The sequence below is a fragment of the Prionailurus bengalensis genome, chromosome E3, assembly GCF_016509475.1.
Source record: "Prionailurus bengalensis isolate Pbe53 chromosome E3, Fcat_Pben_1.1_paternal_pri, whole genome shotgun sequence".
In the NCBI taxonomy this organism is placed as follows: domain Eukaryota; kingdom Metazoa; phylum Chordata; class Mammalia; order Carnivora; family Felidae; genus Prionailurus; species Prionailurus bengalensis.
The window spans coordinates 2,735,004-2,756,618 of NC_057357.1; the positions used below are offsets into that span (position 1 = coordinate 2,735,004).

At 56.2% G+C, this 21,615-nt stretch overlaps 1 protein-coding gene across 6 annotated transcripts in view; it reads right to left on the bottom strand.

Moving 5' to 3' along the window:
- The window catches only part of IQCE (IQ motif containing E), a 42,231-nt gene extending 21,479 nt beyond the window's left edge, over window positions 1-20,752 (bottom strand). Inside the window, exons 1-9 of one of the 6 annotated variants that reach the window (XM_043559558.1) lie at window positions 20,529-20,752; window positions 14,990-15,037; window positions 13,603-13,648; window positions 9,757-9,885; window positions 8,848-8,982; window positions 7,922-7,992; window positions 4,074-4,187; window positions 3,899-3,949; window positions 654-724 (exon numbers count right to left, since the gene is read on the bottom strand). In XM_043559558.1, coding sequence (XP_043415493.1) covers window positions 654-724; window positions 3,899-3,949; window positions 4,074-4,187; window positions 7,922-7,992; window positions 8,848-8,982; window positions 9,757-9,885; window positions 13,603-13,648; window positions 14,990-15,037; window positions 20,529-20,696 — 833 coding nt within the window. In that variant the 5' untranslated portion in view covers window positions 20,697-20,752. Of the gene's footprint in view, window positions 1-653; window positions 725-3,898; window positions 3,950-4,073; window positions 4,188-7,921; window positions 7,993-8,847; window positions 8,983-9,756; window positions 9,886-13,602; window positions 13,649-14,989; window positions 15,038-20,202; window positions 20,360-20,528 lie in introns of those variants that run through there. The other 5 variants (XM_043559564.1, XM_043559559.1, XM_043559561.1 and 2 more) reach the window with 5 other exon arrangements.
- Between the last annotated feature and the right edge of the window lie 863 nt (window positions 20,753-21,615).

The window sequence follows — 21,615 nt, forward strand, 5'->3', positions numbered from 1 at the left end:
ACCCCCGACCCGTACTGCCAGCACCACCCACTCAGCATCCAACAGACTTCAGATAAAAAGCTCTAGCGAATCGAGGTGCGGAGTCCAGGGTGCCGAAATACAGAAGAAATCAGCAAATAATACAGATTTTTACAGGGGACGATTTCAGCAGAGGAACAGAGAAGGGAGAGACGCAGGGAGAGAAAGCGGAAGGGGACTCGGGCGCCTCCAGGCAGGACTCTGCTCCGCACGGCACCACCGGGACCACACGGGACCAGGGCAGGCCGCTGGGGTGCCAGCGCCCACGGACCCACAGGGAGATGGCACGCGGTCCACACCAGACCGAGGACAGAGAGCAGGGCTCAGGTGCAAGGGGAACAGGAAAAGATGAAAGGGAGACGCCGTCCGGGTGATGTCTGAAGAGGCAGCTAACACCTCCTTTCGTGGTTTTGGCACCAAGAGGATGCTGGGACAAGGGACGTGGGACGGAGGGTGGCGGGCGGGGACTGGGGGTGCAGTCCCAGCAGACAGAGCAGACGCCGCTGCCGGGTACGAGGGGAGGCGAGCGGGCACGCGGGCTGGCTGCAGCCAGCCTCGCCGGGGCCCGGCCGAGGAGACCCTGCGGAGCCCGCTCCCCCCCGGCCCACCCCCTGCCCGCCCACGCGTGCCCGTACTTGATCGTGTTGTCCTTCTCCTTGCACTGCTGCTCCAGCCTCAGAATCCTCTGCTTTAGCCCGTTCACGACCTGCCAGTCGAACACGCGCACATCCAGTCGACTGCTTCCGCAGTCCACGAGCTGCCCCTCCCTCCTGTCCCCAGGCTGGGCTAGGCGTCCCCTGCCCGCTGATCCCGCCCCACTTGGTCGCGGCTTCTCCCGTAGTCCCTAGGCGCAGCAAAGAAAGGGCCCGGCTGTCCGGCTCTCGGCGCAGGGCGGGGCGGGGGCAGGGCGGGGCGGGTGCAGAGCCTCCCCCCCCCCCCCACGTTCCACACTCGAAACACACGGATGCACCGCCATCACCAGATTCAAAGGACAACTGTGTCCACGGTATCCCCTTGGGAGCGAGCAGAGCTGACCCCCCACGACCCTGAGCTTCACTCTGGGGCACGGAAGACCGCGTGTGTCTCGTTGTTCCTTCTCTCTGCCAACCCGTCACTGTGGGGGACAGCACCCTTGCGCTCCTGAAAGAATATCCCCTTCTTTCTTTCTGGCTTCCCAAACACCTTCCCAGTTGGATTTTAAACTAACTTTCAATTATGTTCAGTAATACGTGAATACATCTTCTTGGGGGAAAATGAGAACATATATCAGACTACGGCCCTTGACCTTAACCCCCCTCACCTAATACTGTCATCAAGCGAATTTGTGTCCTCTAGACCTTGTGTCGTGCATGTGCACCCACTGACATTACCGCATCCTACCGCACAGGCGGCCACGTGGTTTTCTCATGCCACGAATGGTCCTGGTGGACCATCCCTGTGGGGCTGCACCCCTACGTGACTCCTGCCCGGTACAGTCATACGGTGTGGACACCCATTCCTCGATCGATGAGGCTTAAGTTGCTATTTACGACCAAGACTTCAGTAGAAATCACCCTTCTTATGCACACGTGCAGACGTTTCTTGAAGGGCGATGCTCACCAGCCCAGTGCTCACCGGCACCTTGTTCACCAGCACAGCGTTCAGTCACAGGACACGGCAACTCCGAAGGGCGATTTGGCAGCGGGTGTTAAGGTGGAAACTGCACACACCCAAGGATCTAGAATTTCTACTTTCAATCAACTTTAATTTTAAAAAAGCCGGGGCGCCCAGGTTGGCTCAGTCAGTGGAGCATCCGACTCTCGATATCAGCTCTGGTCGTGATTCCGAGGTCGTGGGATGGAGCCCGGGGTTGGGCTCTGTGCTCAGCACAGAGCCTGCTTGGGATTCTCTTTCTCTCCCTCTGCTCCTCCCCCACTCACGCTCTCTCTCAAAAAGACCCAGAAAACCCGCAGCATCAGAACAGAAATGCAGAGCCCTTTCTCTAAAAGTATGCATTATTTACAAAATTCTAAATCCTCAATCACGCAGCCATTTCTGAACATAGCTGTACTCATTTATATTCTTAAAATTTTTTTTCTTCTGAAAATGTTTCCATGTGGCATCATTCAAATTGTAATGGTTTCTCCTCAATGTTCCCCCCCAAATCAGGCAGCTATAAATTTCCTTGTGTAAAAGGCTTTTTATACTGGAGTTTTTCCCTGAGACACAGCTCGAAAGAGAGCAGTACCGGGCAAACGGAAAGCACAACTTCACGGCCATTCCTCTGCTCGGTCACACCAACCTAAAACACGGTGTCTCAGCTCTGAGCATGCCCGGTGTTCTCAGTCCTGCTGACGCTGGTTTTGATCATTTGTGTTTATTCTGCTGGTTAGGTTTTACTCAGGGTAGCTTAAGACGTCTTTTCTCCAATATTAACTACCGGAGGAACAGTGGGGACCAAGGCATGGTACTTGTGAATTCACTATAAACCCAACCTGGGCAAATCTCTCTCTCTTTAAAAAAAAAAAATTTTTTAATCTTTATTTATTTTTGAGAGAGAGACAGAGAGTGAGTGGGGAGGGGCAGAGAGAGAGGGAAACACAGAATCTGAAGCAGGATCCAGGCTCAGAGCTGTCAGCATAGAGCCCGACACGGGGCTCAAACCCACAAACTGCGAGATCATGACCTGAGCCGAAGTCGGATGCTTAACCAACTGAGCCACCCAGGCGTACCATGACCAAATCTCTTAACCTCAGTTTCCTGAGTTTCAAAGTGGGGATCGAGGGGCACCTGGGCGGCTCCGTCGGTTAAGCGTCTGACTTTGGTTCCGATCACGGTCTCGTGGTTCATGGGTTCCAGCCCTGTATTGGGGTCTCTGCTGTCAGCACAGCGCCTGCTTTGGATCCTCTGTCTCCCTCTCTCTCTGCCCCTCTCCCGCTCACACTCTGTCTCGCCTTCTCTCAAAAATACGTAAACGTTAAAAACAATTTTTTTTAAATAGGGACTGAGTCCCTATCACAAAATCCAATGAGATCATGCTCAACTGTTCGCTGTCTAGGAGTTGCTATTAAGCTGAAAACGATATTCTCGTGGAAACACTCCGATCTGTGCTCACGCCCTGAAAGTACTTCCTTCGTGCGTCCTGGGAACAGGGCCGGTGTTAACCACCTATACAGAGCCGACTGCACGCTTTCCGTACAGGCCCGCATGGATTCTGTGTGTCGCACTGGTCAGCATCCTCCCTGCTGCCCCGTCATGTTGACTCAGTTTCCCCTGTAGTCCCACGGGGCTTTGTTGCAAATGTTGCATCATCACACCCGAAAGTCACCTCGTTAATGTTATTTGATTCCTTGGGCTCAGTGGTCTCAGAATTGGATCCCTTCCAGGTCCGTCTGCATCTCACTCTTCTCGAGAAGTGTGCTTCCTTGACTCAGCAGGTTTCTCGTGGTCCTTTTTCTCCACCGCCGCAGCCCTCATCACGGAATGGCACCAGTGCCGTCACCTTGCTTCACTCGCTGTGCTGTGTGTTACGCGGCCCCGTGGCAGAGCTGGTGTGTGTGTTAAAGTGTTAAAGGCTTTATCCTATCCCGCTTTGTTTCCTCAGCGTCTCTGGTTCAGTGTGGTGGCGGGGGACGTCACCACAGCGACCGCTGTCCTCTGCTGTGCACCTTCTGCCCTGCGCGGCCTGCTCGGTCTCCCCTCACGCCCCCAGCAGCGCCCGCAGCGTCTTGTCGTGAGCTCTCCGGCTCCGCGGACGGTGCTTTAGGGGCTCCTGGGCCCTGGCTCCCTGTCACCCCTCTTGCACGACTGCATTAGAGGAAAGGCGTCCCTCAACTCTGGGCTGTTTTGAGATTCAGACTTCAGCGGGAAGGTTATCGGTCCTGCTGGAGTCGGTACTCACCCAGCCAGCATCGGGCCTTTTCTCTGCCAGAGTCCGAACAAAATCCGGGTCCTGCGGCAAGCAGACGGAGAGATGAAGACACTGGCGGGCGGCCTCTCCCCCCTGCAGCCCGAAGAGCGGGGCCTGCGCCTTCCCTGCCGCGGCCGGGCGCCACCGCTGCGGGGCCACGACTTACTCGGGGCGGGTCCAAGAGCTGCTGTATCTGCCGGTCCTTCCTGCTGTTCTCCTCCTCCAGGCGCCGCAGCCTTGTTCTCATGAGGTCCACGTCACTTTTCTGCACGTGCAGGGACTGAGAGGAGACAGAACCACACACACACACACACACTCGTGCACACGCGCACCCCAACATGCAGGTGAAACACAAGTCGGAGCAGAACTCGCGAGGTGGCCCGGTTCCCGGTCAGGGCGCGTGCGTGGCGCTGGGGGGAAGGAGGCACCTGGTGCCTGGGAACCAGGGGGGATGCCGTCAGGTGCAGGACCACCCGACGTGAGTAGGAACGCCCCCTCCCTAAAGGCAGCCCCACACAGGCACGCCGCTCTCTCCCACGCCCACCTGAGGGAGCCCACACGTGTCACAGCACGTGTCACCAAAACTCATCCGAGGCTAACGTCCACTTAAAACTTTTGACATCAGCTGGGGCTTGGGGGGGTCAGAGTGGGGGCCCCTGCCAGTTGTTACCAGTCTGCGGTGAACGGAGGGAAAAAGCCTGAGCAGCTGATTTTTCACGGTACTAAAGTGATTCAATTCCACAACCGCCCTCTTTAGAAAACTCTCCTCCCTCCTACTTTGGGCTTCTGTCGTCCTTTTAGGAAATGGTGATGGTAGGGGATTTTTCATTTTTGTTTTCCATGTCCTCACTTGAAAAGGCCTTCTCCCAGGGCGTGAAACCGCGAGGCCTGGAGAACACGAGGTTCAGACGTGCCCACAGCCCGCACGGGGACAGCCAGGGCACTCAACCAGCTTCCGGCGTCAGCCTGCATCCGGACTAGCCAGTTAACCTGGAAACACCCTTCTCCTTCCAGGACTCATGAGGCGTAGAGGAGAGACAGTGCCCGAACGAACCCAGCCCCCACCACTGGCAAGCGGACTCCCAGTGTGCACTGCAGAGAGAGAGGCCGGACAGGTCAGCTGCAGGCCTCCCGCTGGCCGGACCGCCATAGTGCTCCAAGAGACGAGGGGACCCTGGCACTCAGTGAGTGTTTAATGAATAGGTCAGTTCATGCACAGCCATTGGGAAGGAGAGGAAATCTAATAATGGGAATTCTGCTTCCGGAAACGGGGTACACTCAGTGTTCCCTACTCCTGCAGCCGTGGACACTGTATGTAAGACAGATGTAAGAAGGCTCAGAAGGGTGGACAGAAGACAGACTAGGCTGGGGCTCAGGACCCAAGCAGGGACTGCAGAGCCCCCCGATTTTCCTGCTGCCTCACGTGTCCCAGACGGGAGTGCTGGGGAAGCCAACAGCCTGGACAAGCCCACGGGCACAGACAGGAAAGGGGCAGCCTGGCCAGGCAGAGAAGGCACGGGTGATAACCGCTCCACCCTCAGGCAAACACAACAGAACCTGCAGGCCTCACCCCTGCCAGCGAAGGCTGAGCCGGGAGCCAAGCCCCCCACCCCTGCCAGGCTGTAGTGAGGCACGCTGCCTCCTTGCGGGGGGGGGGGGGGGTCAGAGGAGGCCTGCTAGAGCATCAGGACTCTCACTCTCCAGGGGTCATGAGGCCACGTACACAAAATAAAGTGCAAGACTTAAATCCTAACCTACCAAAAATTACATTAAATATAAGTGACCCAAACAAACCAACTAGGAGACAGGAAGTGGCAACGTAGATTAAAAAACACGCCCAACTGCATGTTGTCTGCAAGAACCTCATTTCAACATAATGTGAAAGGAGGTCGAAAGTGAAAGGATGGAAAGAGAGATGCCAGCGAAGCATCAACCAGCAAAGGCAGGAGCGGCCATGTTAGCATCAGACAAAGCAGAATTCGGAGAACAGGAACGACACGGCGACTCTACAGGCCAATCCACAGACAAGACAAGAGACCATAAATGCGCCCCCGTCAACGAAAGAGGGAAGACGTGGGACTAAAGAGGAGGCAGAGCTCCCCCCACAGTGTCACGTACTGCATCAGTCCACGTAGAGAACGTTACCAGGATGCCAGAACTACAGAGCTGGGGGGGAAAGTCAGTGGCCGCCAGGAGTCAGGGATGGGGAATGGGGTGGGAGGCAGGTGTGACCACAAAGGGGCAGCTGGAGGGACAGCATCCCGGTGGCGTGGGGCAGCGTGCGCGCAGGGACACGGGTGCACACACGCGGCAACACGGCACGGAACCGGACACGTGCACCAAGTCCACGTCTGCGGCCTGGCTTTGACACTGCGTTGACTGCCAGGGGAGACGGGTGCGGGGGGCCTCTGTGCCATCCCCGCCACTCCCTGGGATGTTCTGCACTCGTGGCCTCTTGCGGGGTGCCGGCCGTGGCACAGAGTACTCCCTGGGGCCCTGCGCTGATGGGCGCACCCGCGTCGCGACTGTGAAACCGTTCCTGTATCATCCCTATTTTTCAACAGGAAACTGAGGCACCGCTTGCCACAGAAAAACAACTCTGAAGCTCAGAGTCCTGGAAGTGAAATTCTCCTCCCCCTGCGTTTAGAAGCCTAGACTGATTTTTCCCATAAGTCCGTGACAGGAAGTTTGAATAAAGTCAGTATCGTTTTACCCAGAGACCACTTCCAGCTCCAGAAGATTCCTTTCAAGACTGCTACTGCAGTGATTATTCGGGGTTCCAAATGAGGGCTCTCCCCACAATAACTCTGACACACAGCTGTCCTCAGGACAGGGAGTGCGATGCTCCAGCAGCACCTTCACTGCTGGGCAGCTCCCATGGGGGAGCAATCTCTGGACGGCCCCTGACATCGGAGCATCTTGTCTGGGCCGCCACAGAAGGGCTGCGTCTCATGCACGGGGGCCCAGACCGGGGGCTCCTCGGGTAAGATGGCTCGAAGACTCCTCGCCGTGGCCGTGCCCCTGGGCGTGCTGGCTGCCCACGCCCCACCTAACCTCTGGTGCCCAGACGGGCCATGGCCCTCCAGATGCGGAGGAAGTGAACCCTGGCCGCTTCTCCAGGGGCACAAGTATGCACGTGGATGCTAAGAGCGGTGTGGCAGCAGTGGTTCCGTCGAAGGCTTGAGGGTGGCGATAATTTATTCCAGTGCAATTTACACCATAAGGAGGAGGAGGTAGCACGGGGCAGCAAAAAGAGCCGTGGCCTTGGGAGGCAGGTGGCCTTGGGGGAAGTCCTCATTCTGCTACTGGTTGACCTTGGACAGACTACTACCTGGTCTGAATCTCGAGGTCATCACCGGCTAAGAGCCGTAAGCTCCCTCAGACTCCCGTAGAGACCCACTGAGCTAGGGAGCGTGGACTGTCCGGTTACCACCGAAGAGTCCACACGTGGAAGGCTACTGATAACAATGACGCCAGTGGCCTCGTCTGATGCCAGATCTCTGTGCAGAGGGACTGTGATGTCAACCCCGTCTTTCCCATTTTCCGTGCCATGCTGCTGGAGCAGAGCACACATGGAATCTCAACAGTGGAGGCCTCTCCTGCAGCAGGCTCTAGGTGGGTCTCCCAGCTTCCAAGGCACGGGGCCAGGGTTTAAACTCAGGTGCTCCTCGAGGCGCCTGGGGGCTCAGTAGGTTAAGCGTGCAACTCTCGATTTTAGCTCACGTCACGATCTTGAGGTTTATGAGTCTGAGCCCCAAGTCGGGCTCCCGTGCTGACGGTGCGGAGCCTGCTTGGGATTCTCTCTCTCCCTCTCTCTGTCCCTCCCCCATCGCACGTGCGCATGTTCTCTCTCTGAAAGTAAATAAACTTAAAACAAAACAAAACTCGGGCGTCCCTGCAAAGCTCACGTTCTTTCCACACGGACACATCTCGGCACCGATCCTGACTTTCGCGCCCGTGGTTACGGAAGGCTCTTGCGGTCTAAAACCAACAGAGGACGGACAGAACTACTACCTTCTTCAGCTCAATGATCTCGTCGTACATGTCTTCCTTCTCTCTGTAGACAGGGGTCCCGGGAACGTGACCTGGAGGGGGACACGCAAGCGTCTGAAAAGATCATCTGAGGAGTAGACGGGATTCTTGGCCGTGCCTTAAGAAAATCCCGGACGTTCGATAAAAAAGAAGACCAAAGCATTTCACCGGTGTAGCTGGACCGTGATCACTCCCGGAACAGAAGGAAACCAACACCGACAGTGAGTAGAAGGGTGAAGCAGGAGAGAACGGAAAGGTGTGAACACAGGGCTTGCCTGCAGGAAAAGGACAGAAGGGGGACAGAAGGAGAAGTGATACATTTAGATTCTAAATCGCAAACAAAACAAAAAGACAAAGACAGGCAAACAGCAGCCCTTCCAGCGCTGACAGAGAGAGGCAGAGAAGCAGACTCGGGTCTCCGAAATGCACCTGATAGACTGAGACTCTACAACATTTAAGCCCAAAGTAGAACTCGGAGCCAGCAGGAAGGGGTCGGCAGGGGGTCAGGGTGACAGGGGCTCACCACGATCCCTGTGGAGGCCCACGAGGATAGCCGTGAGAGCCGGGGAGGAGACATGGGGAGAGACCAGACAGAAGGACGGAGACAGGACAACAGACCCAGGCTTTCTGGTGAGATTTGGGGTTTTCACTGTGTGCAACTGTTATTTCTAGTACTGTCCATCCGATAAATCTCAGCAAGCCTCCGAGTTACAGGGGCAGGCCCGACTGGAGCCTGGGGACATGTCACTGTCACGTTAGGAGGGCAGAGCGGACTTGCGGGGTCCCCGTCCTCTCTCCACGGTCTCGTAGGGACACAGCCAATACAGGAAGCCCAAAATCTCACTTTGTCAAAGGACAAATCCCGAGCTTTCCCTTACTAGTGGCCTCGTCACGGTCAACACGCTCACCATTGCTGGCAGAACGCCTGAGATTGGACCTCTTCACTCTTAAGGCTGCTCTCAGATAGTCGGGAGTAGTGCTGGGGGGGCTGGCCCATGCCTGCTCCAAGGTCAGGGCTGACTTCAGGGGCTGGGTCAGACTTCCTGGTTTGAACGTGCATGGATTTAATATGACAGGTACAGACAAACACAACGGAAGGTTTTGCCTCTACTGATCAATGCTCACGGGGTGAAGAAAGCTTAAGACCACAAGCAGATGGTGGCAATCAGTGGGATGCTGATAAAAATTTTTGGCTCTCAAAAAATAAAGCCCAGATCCGGAGCATTTGTCTATTTCCACGGTATTAATAGTCCTATGATGTCCAATTTCAGGCGGCCAGCGTGACATCGACCGGCTCACCAAATTCTTAAAAGTTTAACAACTGGCTCTTGCGAGTGGGTAGGAGCTGGGCCAGCAGTGCTGGGACGTCACAAGACTCCAGGGATAGCGTGCCACACCCGCAAACCGTCAGAAACCACACTTACGTGTGCCATAAAGATTATGAGGCTCAACGTCTTTGAGAAGTTGAAAAGCAACGTCATGCAAATAAGTCCTATTACGAACTTGATCTTTTAAAAAAAATTTTTTAACGTTTATTTTACTTTTGAGACAGAGACAGAGCATGAACGGGGGAGGGTCAGAGAGAGGGAGACACAGAATCGGAAGCAGGCTCCAGGCTCTGAGCCGTCAGCCCAGAGCCCGACGCGGGGCTCGAACTCACGGACCGTGAGATCGTGACCTGGGCTGAAGTCGGACGCTTAACCGACTGAGCCACCCAGGCGCCCCACGAACTCGATCTTAAATCACCACCCGCCACTCGTCAAACCCTCCTCTGGAGCGGGAAGGGCCTCTCTGTCGGACCAACCACGTACACGTACCTGGCTTCGAGCTTCCCAGCCACAGCTTCTGTGGGGTTAAGGACATTCTGTTACCAAGAGGCATACTTGCTGCCGTCCTCAGAGACCTCCAGGATGCCACTTTCCTCGGTTTAGAGTGATAAGGTGACTCTAAAAAGCCAATATATGGTTTCAGACGGGCAAGGTATCGATGCCTCTCAACATTTGTGCTTTAGGGACACAAAAATGGTACGAGAACATTCATAAGAATATTCTGACAGAAGTAAAAAACACACAGCGTATGGTTATATGCTACATATTATATAGCTATATCACATAGTTATATATATATATATATATGGAGTGTGTACATACTTCTGTTTGTTTTTGCGATTTTATTATAAAGACATAACATAAAAGGAAATTTATCTAAAAATCCAGTCATAATTCTACAGTATTTGATGTTCCCAGATACAGGTGTATTATAGTCACAGAACAGTGAACACACAATTTTGTCCTTTGCACTTAACGGTATAAATATTTTTCACTTTGCTACCTAGGGACACAAGTAATACTATCTAGAACTTACTACGTAAAACAAAAAATGGAGAAGAAATGAGAAAAAATTACCTTTCTGGGCATTTTTGATTATGTTATTCATACAAGGGAAACATGTTAAAGTTACTTTTTAACCTGGGATTTCATCTCTTTAATTATGTAAAATCGGACACATTTATGCAATAACTCAGTTGTTCATAAACCATGTTTATAAGCAGCAAAGAAATTCCTGTCTATGGTAAGTCCTGAAAAACCTAAAAAAAATCTCTAAGTTTTCTCCATGGCTTCAAAATTTAGGGGAGATTTCTCATTATAATTTGGGACGAGAGAACAGACTCGTTAGACCTGGACGCATTTTCCCTCAGCGGGACCACGGCGCCCCGGCTTGGGGGCATGCCTGAAGGCCTCCCAAACCCTGTCCATTTAAGTGCTCACTTATAAAGTAAGCTGGCCATCAGGGGCCAGCTCCACCAGTAACATTTCCCTCCCTGGCCCACGTGAGCTATCAGCGACCGGTAAGGATCCCTCAGGAAACACGCACGCACGTGGACAAAAGTGGGAAGGCAGAAGGAAACAGGAGTCGGGAGATACGAGATACTTGGGCGAGCGGGGCTGTGAGCAGCAGAGCCCTGGGCCCCGGAATCCAGTCGGGTCTTCAAGAACAACACTGGCTAAGTGAACGAACGGGACACGTGGTTGCCGCTGTCCCGGCCCAGGAAACCAGACAGAAGCACACCTGCTGGGCTGGTGTCCCAAAGGCCGCTACAGGAGTGGGCATCTGAGCGGAGATGGCTCACCCGGTGTGAGAGGGCTGAGCCAGCCCAGGGAAGGGGGCGCCGGGGTGCTGGGGGGAGGACCCTGAAGGGCGGGGGGTGGAAAAAGGCTCTGAGGACCAGGGCTGGGCCATACGGGACTCCCAGCGGGGGCTGCGGGGAGAAAGCACGGGGGAAAGCAGGGTGCTGAAGTTCAGCACCCCTCGACTTCTAGATACTTCTGGGGCTTTCACCGTTCTAAGTTAGGTGAAGCACGACTCTGACGTTTACAGAAATGAAGATACAAACAATTGGACGATTACTATTTGAAACACTTGAAACGCTGATATTCAGTGAAAGCAATTAAAGATGTTCTAATATTTACCTTGTAACCGGAGAGAACTTAAAACAAAATGGTTCTAAAACAAGAAGGTTTAAAACACACACACCCGCCCTTCACATCAATTCTCAATTCCTCCATGGAAGGAGAGGAAGGACATCAAAAACCCAAACGGATAGATTCGTTCTTCCTTTTTCATTTTTTGGAGAGAGTGCGCGAGCACGGAGGGCAGGGAGGTCCAGGGAGAGGGAGAGGGAGAGGGCGAGGGAGAATCCCAAGCAGGCTCCACGCTGATAGCGGGGCTTGCTCCCACAAACTGAGATCGTGACCTGAGCCAAAATCGAGAGTCGCACGCTCAACCAGCTGAGCCACCCAGGCACCCCAACAGATGATTTCTTTCTAACGTTTATATTTATCCGTAATACAAAACATGGTTTCTTTTCTGGGCAGGAATTGATCTAATTATGTTCTCCTTGGGCTAATGAAAGTCCAATCGTGTTCTCTGAGTGCGTCACATACACACAGGAGACGTTTGAAATACACTCGTACGGAAGAAACGTAGATACACGCATACGGAGGTCAGAGACGGCCACGGGCTTCTGGGTAACAAAAGGAAGCCCATCCGGGATTTAAGCTCTGTCGGAAAGGCGCTCCTAAGCATCAAATTCACACGTGGTGCTCTGTGCACTAGAGCAGTGTCGGAACAGCCCGGACGAAGAGGGGCCCGGCTGGCCGTCTGGACTGAAACCCCATCTGCCACGACCGAACGCTTGTGCCCCCCGGTCGTACGCTGAACGCTAACGCGAACCCTAACGTGATGGTGTCGGGGTGAGGCCTGGGGGAGATGATTAGGTCATGATTAGGTCCCAGAGCTCCCTCACCCCTTCCCCCACGTGAGGTACAACCAGGCCGCGGCCGCCCACAACCTGGAAGACGCCTCATCACAACCACCGTGCTGACGCCCACCCGAGTCTTGGACTTGGGCCTCCAGGACTGTCGGAAGTAAATGGCTGTTATTCAGAAGTTGCCCGGCCTTCCGACAGCTGTCGGGGCAGAGCAACACCCATCCCCGCAACACCGTCCCTAGCAGGCAGCCACCCGCATGACCATGGCCCAGGATGGTGTCTCCCCGCAGGGGATGGGGAACACAGAACCTGCCCACAGATGCAGCAGGGCAAGCCCACCGGGAAACCACTACACCCGCTCCGCACGGCGTCCACAGCAGCTCTGACTCAATCCCGAGGGGATGAGGCCTTCTGGCCGAGGCAGCGTTCGGAAGACACAAGCAGGTTCAGAGGGTGGGGAAAGAACCCAAGAGGCCAGAGCACTGCGTCTGCAGGAGGCTCCTGGGACAGCGGCCCCTGGGAGCTTCAGCCCCCTGCTGGGCCTCCTCCCACGGGGGCCATGGGGGAAGACAGGAACCCCAAGAGTGCCGGCTCCCAAGACCCCACCACAAGGGCCACGGGGGAAGGGGGGGACCCCGAGAGTGCCGGCTCCCAAGACCCCACCACAAGGGCCACGGGGGAAGGGGGGGACCCCGAGAGTGCCGGCTCCCAAGACCCCACCACAAGGGCCACGGGGGAAGGCGGGGACCCGAGAGTACCAGCTCCCGAGACCGCACCACAAGGGCCACAGGGAAGGCGGGGACCCCGAGAGTGCCGGCTCCCAAGACCCCACCACAAGGGCCACGGGGGAAGGCGGGGACCCGAGAGTACCAGCTCCCGAGACCGCACCACAAGGGCCACAGGGAAGGTGGGGACCCCGAGAGTGCCGGCTCCCGAGACCCCACCACAAGGGCCACGGGGGAAGGCGGGGACCCGAGAGTACCAGCTCCCGAGACCGCACCACAAGGGCCACAGGGAAGGTGGGGACCCCGAGAGTGCCGGCTCCCAAGACCCCACCACAAGGGCCACGGGGGAAGGTGGGGACCCCGAGAGTGCCGGCTCCCGAGACCCCACCACAAGGGCCACGGGGGAAGGCGGGGACCCGAGAGTACCAGCTCCCGAGACCGCACCACAAGGGCCACAGGGAAGGCGGGGACCCCGAGAGTGCCGGCTCCCGAGACCCCAACACAAAATGGAGCCAAGTGGTGGGAGTGTCACTTCTTGATAACCCCAGGTGTTTGAAGAAGACATTCTTGATCTTTCTCCCAAGACATCAGGGAAGGACAGCTTCTAAAACCCTTTCTCTGGGTTAAAGTGCAGAAATTGGAGGGATGAAGGGCCTGGTCATACTTACTCAGTGACGTGGGTGGAGGTTTGTGGAAACTTTTCCTTTCTGCTTTCTGAAAGAAAAGAAACGATGTAAAGCACGTTGAGCCTTCTCGAGGAGCCCGATGGCCCCAAAAGTGAAGCACAGGCATGTTCAGGACGGGTCAGAGCAGGTGCAAGGGCAGCAGGAGAAGAGGTTAACTCAGCAGAGACATGAGTGAAGGCTGAGCCCAGGAAGAAACACACAGCACAGCGAGGTGACCCCGGAAAACGTGATCCGTGCGGTGTTCTGGCTGCACTGGGTTCCCGGGAGCTCTCGGGACACCACCTAGAAGCACACTGAAGATGCCACGCGAACAGCGTATCTTCGGCCCCCCTGACTGTCCTCAGGCCAGTGCCTGTAGCGCCAAGGTGTGACCGTCCACCAGGATGGACTCGGCAGGAATACGGCAAGTACAAACCCCACTGGGGAGGGACGGTCCCGCACGGGAGGGGCCCTGTCGGAACACCGTCTCCCAGGGCAACCCTGATGCCAGATGCAGAACTGGGCCCTGCCGTGTGCCCAGGGAAAGGACAAACCTCATCGGCTTCCTCTTGGACAGAGAATCCCTCTTCCCTCCCTTGCAGCAGAACCGTGAGCCCTGCCATCTGAATTTTCCCTGGACGTGAGCTGGATCCCTACTCCTCCGGGGAGCATCTCGGGTCCACGGCCTCAGTGGTGTTGAGGGAACACCCCTAATCTGCAGAGGTCCCTCACTGCAGACAACGGGCGTGTGATGGTCCCCTTCGAGTGCACAGAGCCGAGGTGGAACGGAGACCTGCTGGTGCCACGTGCCCTCAGAGCCATGTGCTGAGGCTCGTCTGCGACTCTGCCTGCTGGACACGTGCCTTGTGCTCTTTTTTTGTGACCGGAAAGCCGGGAGGCTGCACGTTCTACCCAGCGCGGCTCCGCAGACAAACCCAGACCGGCCAGGCTGGGGGCTGCTCTGCCTTGGGACCCCTGCCGGCCACTCTCCCTTCAGGCCACTCCTGGCATCCAGGGGACCCTGGGGCCATCGTGCCAGGACATCACACACCGCCAGAGCCGCGGCTGCCAAAGCGAATCCCTTCTCCGGCCTAGAGCCCTCTCCCCGCTTCATGCTACACCAAAACCAGGAGCAGGATAAGAGCTTAGAATGTGCCTCAAATATACTCTGCTCACAACTAACACCCGGATACAAGTTTTAAAATTATAACCACGGTTACCTATACCAACCAAGGGCTCAAAACTCCTCAAGTGCAGAGTAGCCCCTAGAGTGTGTATTCTGGCTCTAAACGTCACGTTTGCGGGGAAAGAGCCGGGGGCGTGTTTGGGTAATGTGTAGGGGCCAGGTAACCAGCAGTGGGACAAGCGGCTGTGCCCCGATCACACTCACCGTCTCAAAGTCAGAGTCAAAGGTAATTGCGGATAGACTGTCATCTCCCTGGAAGAAGAGATGGAAACAGTGAAATTTTAGGGAACCTGCCTGACCCCCCCACGGTCACACGTACAAAGTGAAAACAGCCCATCCACGGCTGCTGAGGCAGTGACTCAAGAAACCCACTCCGAGTTAGCTCAGAGCATGCAAAGTGGGCAGCGGCCAGCCCGCTCGGTTGCGGCCCAGAGAACGGTGGCGGACGTGACACAAAGCTCCACCCGCTCGGGCTGCTCCACATCTGTCCACCCGGAGGCACCACGTCCAAGGATCCGCTGTGTACTGTCGATAAAGAAACGGTTTTGGAGAAAAGGAACGGGTCTCACATCGTTTAAATGCTCTCTTATTCATCTTCACATCAAGGCACAAGGGACCTGGGACGGGCTCCTGACAAGAACAAGTCAAAGTCATTTAAAAACACACGCGCACTAATACATGCCTTATTTGGCCGTAGAAACCTTCCTGCCCGGCCGTGGGGGGTAGAGGAAAACGTGTACCGCCTAATTTCAGTACGAGGATGTCATTTCCCAAGAGAAGACTGTTTCTGTGCTAACTCACTTACTCGGTTTTAAATCCTAAAAAAAGGGAAAGGAAGAACACACATAAACCCGTAAATCCCCTCTGATCGCCGTGCTGTTGATTCGCGGCGCGGTTGCCGGGAGTTAGGAACCGACACCCGTCCTGGGAGCCGAGAAGGCCGCGTCTGGCTGGTGAGCGTGTCTCAGCAAGCCGTGTGGGCGCGGCTGAACCCACACGGTGCCGTCGTGGGACTTTGCTGCCTTCTGAAAAGCACAAGTACGGACTGAGCCATATGGCCATAGTATCAGTACTTTAAGGAACAATTCTTCCAGCAGATGTTCCACTGGAAACATACGGCCGTGCCAGAGGGGTGGGGGGTGGGTAAGGTGTCGCTGTCGGGACGGGGCAGCCCTCCAGCCCAGCGATCTGAAACACAGGGTCCGGACTAAAGGTGTGGCGTGACCTGATGTGGGACGGGGGGAAGGTCGTGTGCCCCAAATAAACAGAATCTTCCATCAGCCACTGACGGATTTTCTGCGCCATCTCACAAGTGATGTTTTAAGGCACAGCTAGCACGTGGCGATCACAGAGCGTCTTCCTTGAGCAAAGCGTGTGAAAATGACGCCCAACGTTTAGGAAGGGAAGGCAGCAGGTTCAACGTGCAGATCCCGTGTCAGATCCGGGGAGACACGGTGGCGACCGCGCCCTGGCATCGCAAAGGACACGCCTGCCGACGGCGGGTGTGGACCCGCTGGAAACCGCACAGAGGAGGAGCGACGGCTTTCTCTGTGGACGCTCGTCATCATTGTTTAATGGCCTGAAGCCTCAACAGGGAAACGAGGCTACCTGTGTGGTGGACAAAACCCAGGGATCTGTCTCCCACAGGTGCGCTCAGCCACCACGCCTTCGCTCCCTCTGCCCGCCAGTCCTGCCAGACGGGACGGGACAGGACGCGGAGCCGCTCCAGGCTCACCTCTTCAGGCTGCAGCAGACAGACCCGGGGCTGCGTTAAAGACAATGAACGCGTCGATGTCTCTGAGCACAGTCTGAGCTGCCGCACCCCTTCCCTGGGCTTCGGGAGCCCGGGGCGGCCGCGGGGCAGGCGGGCGGAGAGCAGCATCGTGCCTCCCCGCCGGCTGTGTGACGTTGGCCACACCACTGACCCTGTGCATCCCAGCTTCCTCAACAAAGGAGAACACGTTCCTCTACTGGATTTTCAAAAACACTAGAAGGATATGTGTACTAAGCAGACACTGGGAAAAAAGAGCGGGTCTCGAAGGAGACGGGGGAGCCTGCGGGGATTCAGTACACGGTGTCGGAGAAGAAGGAATACAATACGTTCCCTAGGAGTGGTCTTCCAGAATGATGGGGTGACGAGCTTGGACGACTGTCTCCTCAACAGACAGCCGTTTAACACAGAAAGTCATCAAACAAACAATCATTTGGGTTTCTGGAAACTGGCCTAAGGGCAGACAGCAATGGAGGAGATTCACTCAAGAAAATCTACTAAATCTGGGAGAGAACAGTCCGGGGCATCCCTTGCCCCCCCACCCCCAGCCCTGTCCCACGGGAACTACTCCAGGGAGATAGGCTCTAGGTGGGTGCAGGCAAGACAGTGGTGAACGGTGGGGGAGATTCCCTGCGCCCAGAAGGAGGGTGTAAGCCCTACCCCAGGAGCAGCCGACTAGGAATTCTAGGTCCCCAGCTTGCTCGCAGGGCAGAGGTTCCGCTCAGGGAGGGTCAGGCCCCCACCTCCCCGCACCACAACAGGACTGTCACTCGAGGAGGCCGTCCCTGCTGTTGGGCCCGTGCGGTAGCACAGGGGACTGGCTGTATTTGTAGTGCATGGTGGAGGATCCCAATGGCTCCCTAATTCCAATGCCAAGTTGAAGACAATGGGGACGTGGTGGGGAGCCATGACAGGGCCCTCCTAGCTCTGTGACGGCAGCAGCAGGAAGCCAATCTGAAGAGCAACCAGAAGCTTTAACAGAGCCCAGAAGAGCCTTCCTGGGGTCACAGTCGACCTTGAGGGTCAGGGAGGCTGCCTCCAAGTGCTAGACCGCACGCACGTGGCCGTGGGCTTAAGGAGGGCTTGGAAACACTCCCCACACACCTAGACCAACCCTGGCGGAGGGGTCTTAGCACAACCTCGAAGCAAACACTGGCTGGACAAGAAACCACCCCGCCACAAGAGCCGCTCCCCAGGAGCCAGGCCTAGAGGTACAATATCTAGAGGTCCGGAGGGCACGTGCGCGTCTAAGGCTGCCCGTGCAGGGGAGACGGAGAGGGGCAACCCAAGCTACTAGTCCCTGGCTGCGGGTGGGCAAAACCGTAAAGTCGCGCACTGTGACAGCAGCCTCCAAGCCACACGCACACAGATGCACACATGCACGCACGCACACGCCCACACAGGCACACGCAGTGTGACAGGCCAAGGGGCTTACCCATAGCCGTTGACCAAAAAATGGCTTCTGTTGACCCAAGGGTGACCCCTAGGTAGTGAAGTTAAGAGAGATGCAAACAAGACAAAACCTGCAGGGAACCAGAGGCTGCACAGCGCGGGCAGGAGGACCTCAGAGTTAGTCCCGCTAAGTCACTCACCAAACACGGACCACCAAGCAAACACCAAGCCCATGGGGAAGAGGGGTGGCGACCCGGGGTCGCTGTCACATTCCATCTAAATGTCTAGCTTCCGACAGGAAACCATGAGATGCCCAGAGAAACAGGAAAGTGTGATTGTTAGAAGGGGGAAAAAAGCAGAAATAGAAACTTCTGAAGGAGACCGGATGAGGAACTTAGCAAAGACTTCAGAGCAGCCATTATAAATATGTTCAAGCCGTGGTGCTGTGAGGCTGCAGGGTGATCTGGGAGGCAGGAGAGCACAGGAGATTGTGAGCCAAAGGTCGGGGGCAGGGCTGGGGGGAGAGGAGACCTGAGGTCTGGGCCAGGGGGCTAATAAAGCACGCGATATAGAACCTTACACATAGTAAATGTCTAATAAATGCTCTTCTTGTCTCGTTCTAGAAACTGTGAGCCTTTTTATGAATGTTGGCCCTTAAATCACCCATGGCCCCACTCAGGCTCTACGTCACCCCCGTGGCTCTGTACTGCGGTCAGCAGAGCTGCTTACAGCCGCCGCACGGTGAGGCCCCTGGCACACAGTAAGCGCTCTGCGAAAGTTCACGAGCAAGCCCAGAGGCAGCTCTATTCCAAGGGACTTGAGAGAATGGACAGACTGGACAGTGCCTGCTCTCAAGAGGTTCTTGTCGAACTGAGCACAGATGCAAGCTAGCAGAAAAGCCGCAAGTTAGCCTGGACCAAGGGCATCTCCTAGACGTGGAGAGAGCTTTGCAACAGTTTCTCCACGAGACCGAACTCCTGGAGACCAAGGCAACGTGGCTTAACTTGTTCTGTGTCCTCAGAGCCTCACACGTAAGGGGCTTAGCAAATGTTTATGTGCATAAGGATGTTTATAGTAGCACTGTTTCTAATAGCTGAGCAGCGAAAACAAAAGAGTAAAAAGCAGGGAAATGGGTGAATACAATAAGGGCATCCACAGGTTAGACTTTTTCATATCATGCTCGTGAAAACGTGCGGCTGTGGGAAAACGCTAACAACAAATAAAGGTGACAAAACGAGTCAAATATGCTCTCAACTTTTTTCAAAGGTGCGTGGAAAAAGATGCATTGGAAAAAGATTGGAAGGAAATCCGCTAGATATTGACCAGGTCTTGTGCAGGTAAACGGACTTTCTAAGTTTTCTCTAACGGTCATGAGTTTTACAATCACGACATAAAACGTCACTTTCTAAAGATGAAGGACCCATGGCGGTAACTGAGTCCCATGTAGGTGGGCGGGCCTCCCAGATGAGGCAAGACTCGCTGCCTTGAGGGACAAGTTCAGTCACTCCCAGGGGCCAGCAGCACTGAGCCTGGGCCCTCTCTGTCCAGCCCGGCTGAGTGCTGCCATCTCAGTGAGAAGGAAGCAAAGCGAGCAAATTTCCCTCTGTCTGGAGCCCTCCCAAGGCTTCTCACCCCGCCTGCAATAAAATCCACGCTCCCTGCATGGCCTGCACGGCTCCCGTGGCCAGGCGGGTGCCCACCTTCCATGCACACCCCTTTCCCCCAGGAGGTCCCAGCAAGCTTTCGTGCAGGCGCTGTGCCACACCCCACTCTCCCATCTCAGGACCTTAGTACATGCTGCTCCCCACTGCTCTCAGGTCTTTACCAGCCTGTCTCCTTCTCGTCCTCATCCAGGGCGTCCTCAGAGCGGCTGCTCCGGGCACCCCGTCTAAAGCAGCCCTCTGCAACACCTCCATCACATGGGGCCTGTTTTATTTTCTGCACAGCTCACTCTCTGAAGTGATCTTGACGCTCTGTTTCCTGCCTTCTTCTCCCCCAACGGGAATGCCACTTACCCACGTGGATACCTCCCCTCCAGCCGGTAGTGGGCGCTCCCAAAACACTTGGAAAAGGCACGAGCGGACAGCACGTTTGCCCTCACCCAAAGGAGTAAACCTGGGGACGCCTCCCCCGGGGAAGCCTTCTCCCATCGGCGCCGGGCAGGGCACTGTTGTCGGGGCCGGGGGTTTTCCCCCTGCACACCCAGGCCGGCCGCTGCCCCCCGCCCCGGAGGCACGGGTGGGCCAGCACTTACGCAGTAAACTCCGTCGCCCCGCGGACCGCGGTAGCAGGCTCGGCACAGGCCGGGGCCTCGAAGGAGGGCGCGGCGTCCGGGAGGGCTTCCTGGAAGCGGCGGCCTGTGCACGGGCTGGCGGGGTCTAGGGGCAGCTGGAGACTGGGTGAGGGGCGGCGACGCCCGGCCGGCTGCACGCGGGCGGGGGCCCAAGGGTCGGTCTTATGCGGTAACAATAATGGCAGCTGTCACCCGGCGGCCTCCGGCCGTGTGCCCCTTCCTCCGGACCGCGCCTGGCCCCGAGAGCCGGCGAGCTGGAGGGAGCGAGGAGGCCCGCCCGCGCTTACCGTCTCCGAGGCCGGATCCGCGGTGCCCAGTGACATGGCTGCGGCGCCGCCCGGCCGCCCCTCGGCGCTGCGGGCGCGATTGTCCGGCTGTGCGGCTCCGCCGGCGGCCCAGCCGCCCGCAGCCTCCGGACCTCCCTGCCCGCGCGCCTGCCGCGACCCCGCTGCCATGGTAACCGCGCCGCCCGCACAGCCCCGGATGTGGCCGGCGCCCGAGAGCCCGGCCGACCTTGCGCGTGCGCCGGGAAGCCCGAGGGCCGACCCGCAGCGCGCCCAGAGAAGCGAGGCTCAGAGCCCTGCGGTGCTGAAGCCCCGGGAACGCGCTTAACGGTTCCCGGAGTGCGTCCCCCGCCTTCTCTCGTGGAGGCTCCGCGACAAGCCTGTGCGCCAGTCACAGAGCAGGATGCTGCTGTTTATTAGGTTAACGCTAAAAGGGACAAGGAGCTTGTGCAGGCTGCTAGTTCTGGACACCCGGCGTTCAGAAAATTATCCTCCCTGATCTCTATCTTAAGCTCTAGGGTTCTGATGTAGTAGCCCCCCGACAATAAAAATACTGCGTTTGCACTGCAACTCAGTGGGCATCATGAAGATCTTTAGGAACATCGGGCTCCAGAGTTTATTGAAATTATGATTAGCAACTATGCTTTTTCTTGCTCCTTTATACAGGTGTCCAAGGGCACCTACTCTGTCCCCTCACCCTGCTTTCTTTTTCCAGCCACCTGACATCTATCATCTACAAGAGCATTCCAAGTCCAGAATGTAAGCTCTCTGGGGCAGGGGCTTGGTTTTGTTCACGGCCTTTTTTTCCATCCCTTGGAACAGGGGCTGGCACAGAGCAGGTGCTCACTATGTATGTGGTGTCCGGGGAGTCCTTATAACTTTTGTGTGCTGCTGTTTCCACAAATGTTGATAAATGGGTTGTTGTGAGAATCAGCTGAGTCGATATCTGTAAAGTGCTTAGAGAACAGTTGCCCATTCCAGAATGAGCACAATGTGACACTTCTCTTGGTGTGGTGAACAAATGAATGAGTCCTCACCCACTGTAGCGTGTTGTAGCCGAAATGCCGGCAGATTATTACTGGTCTAGCTC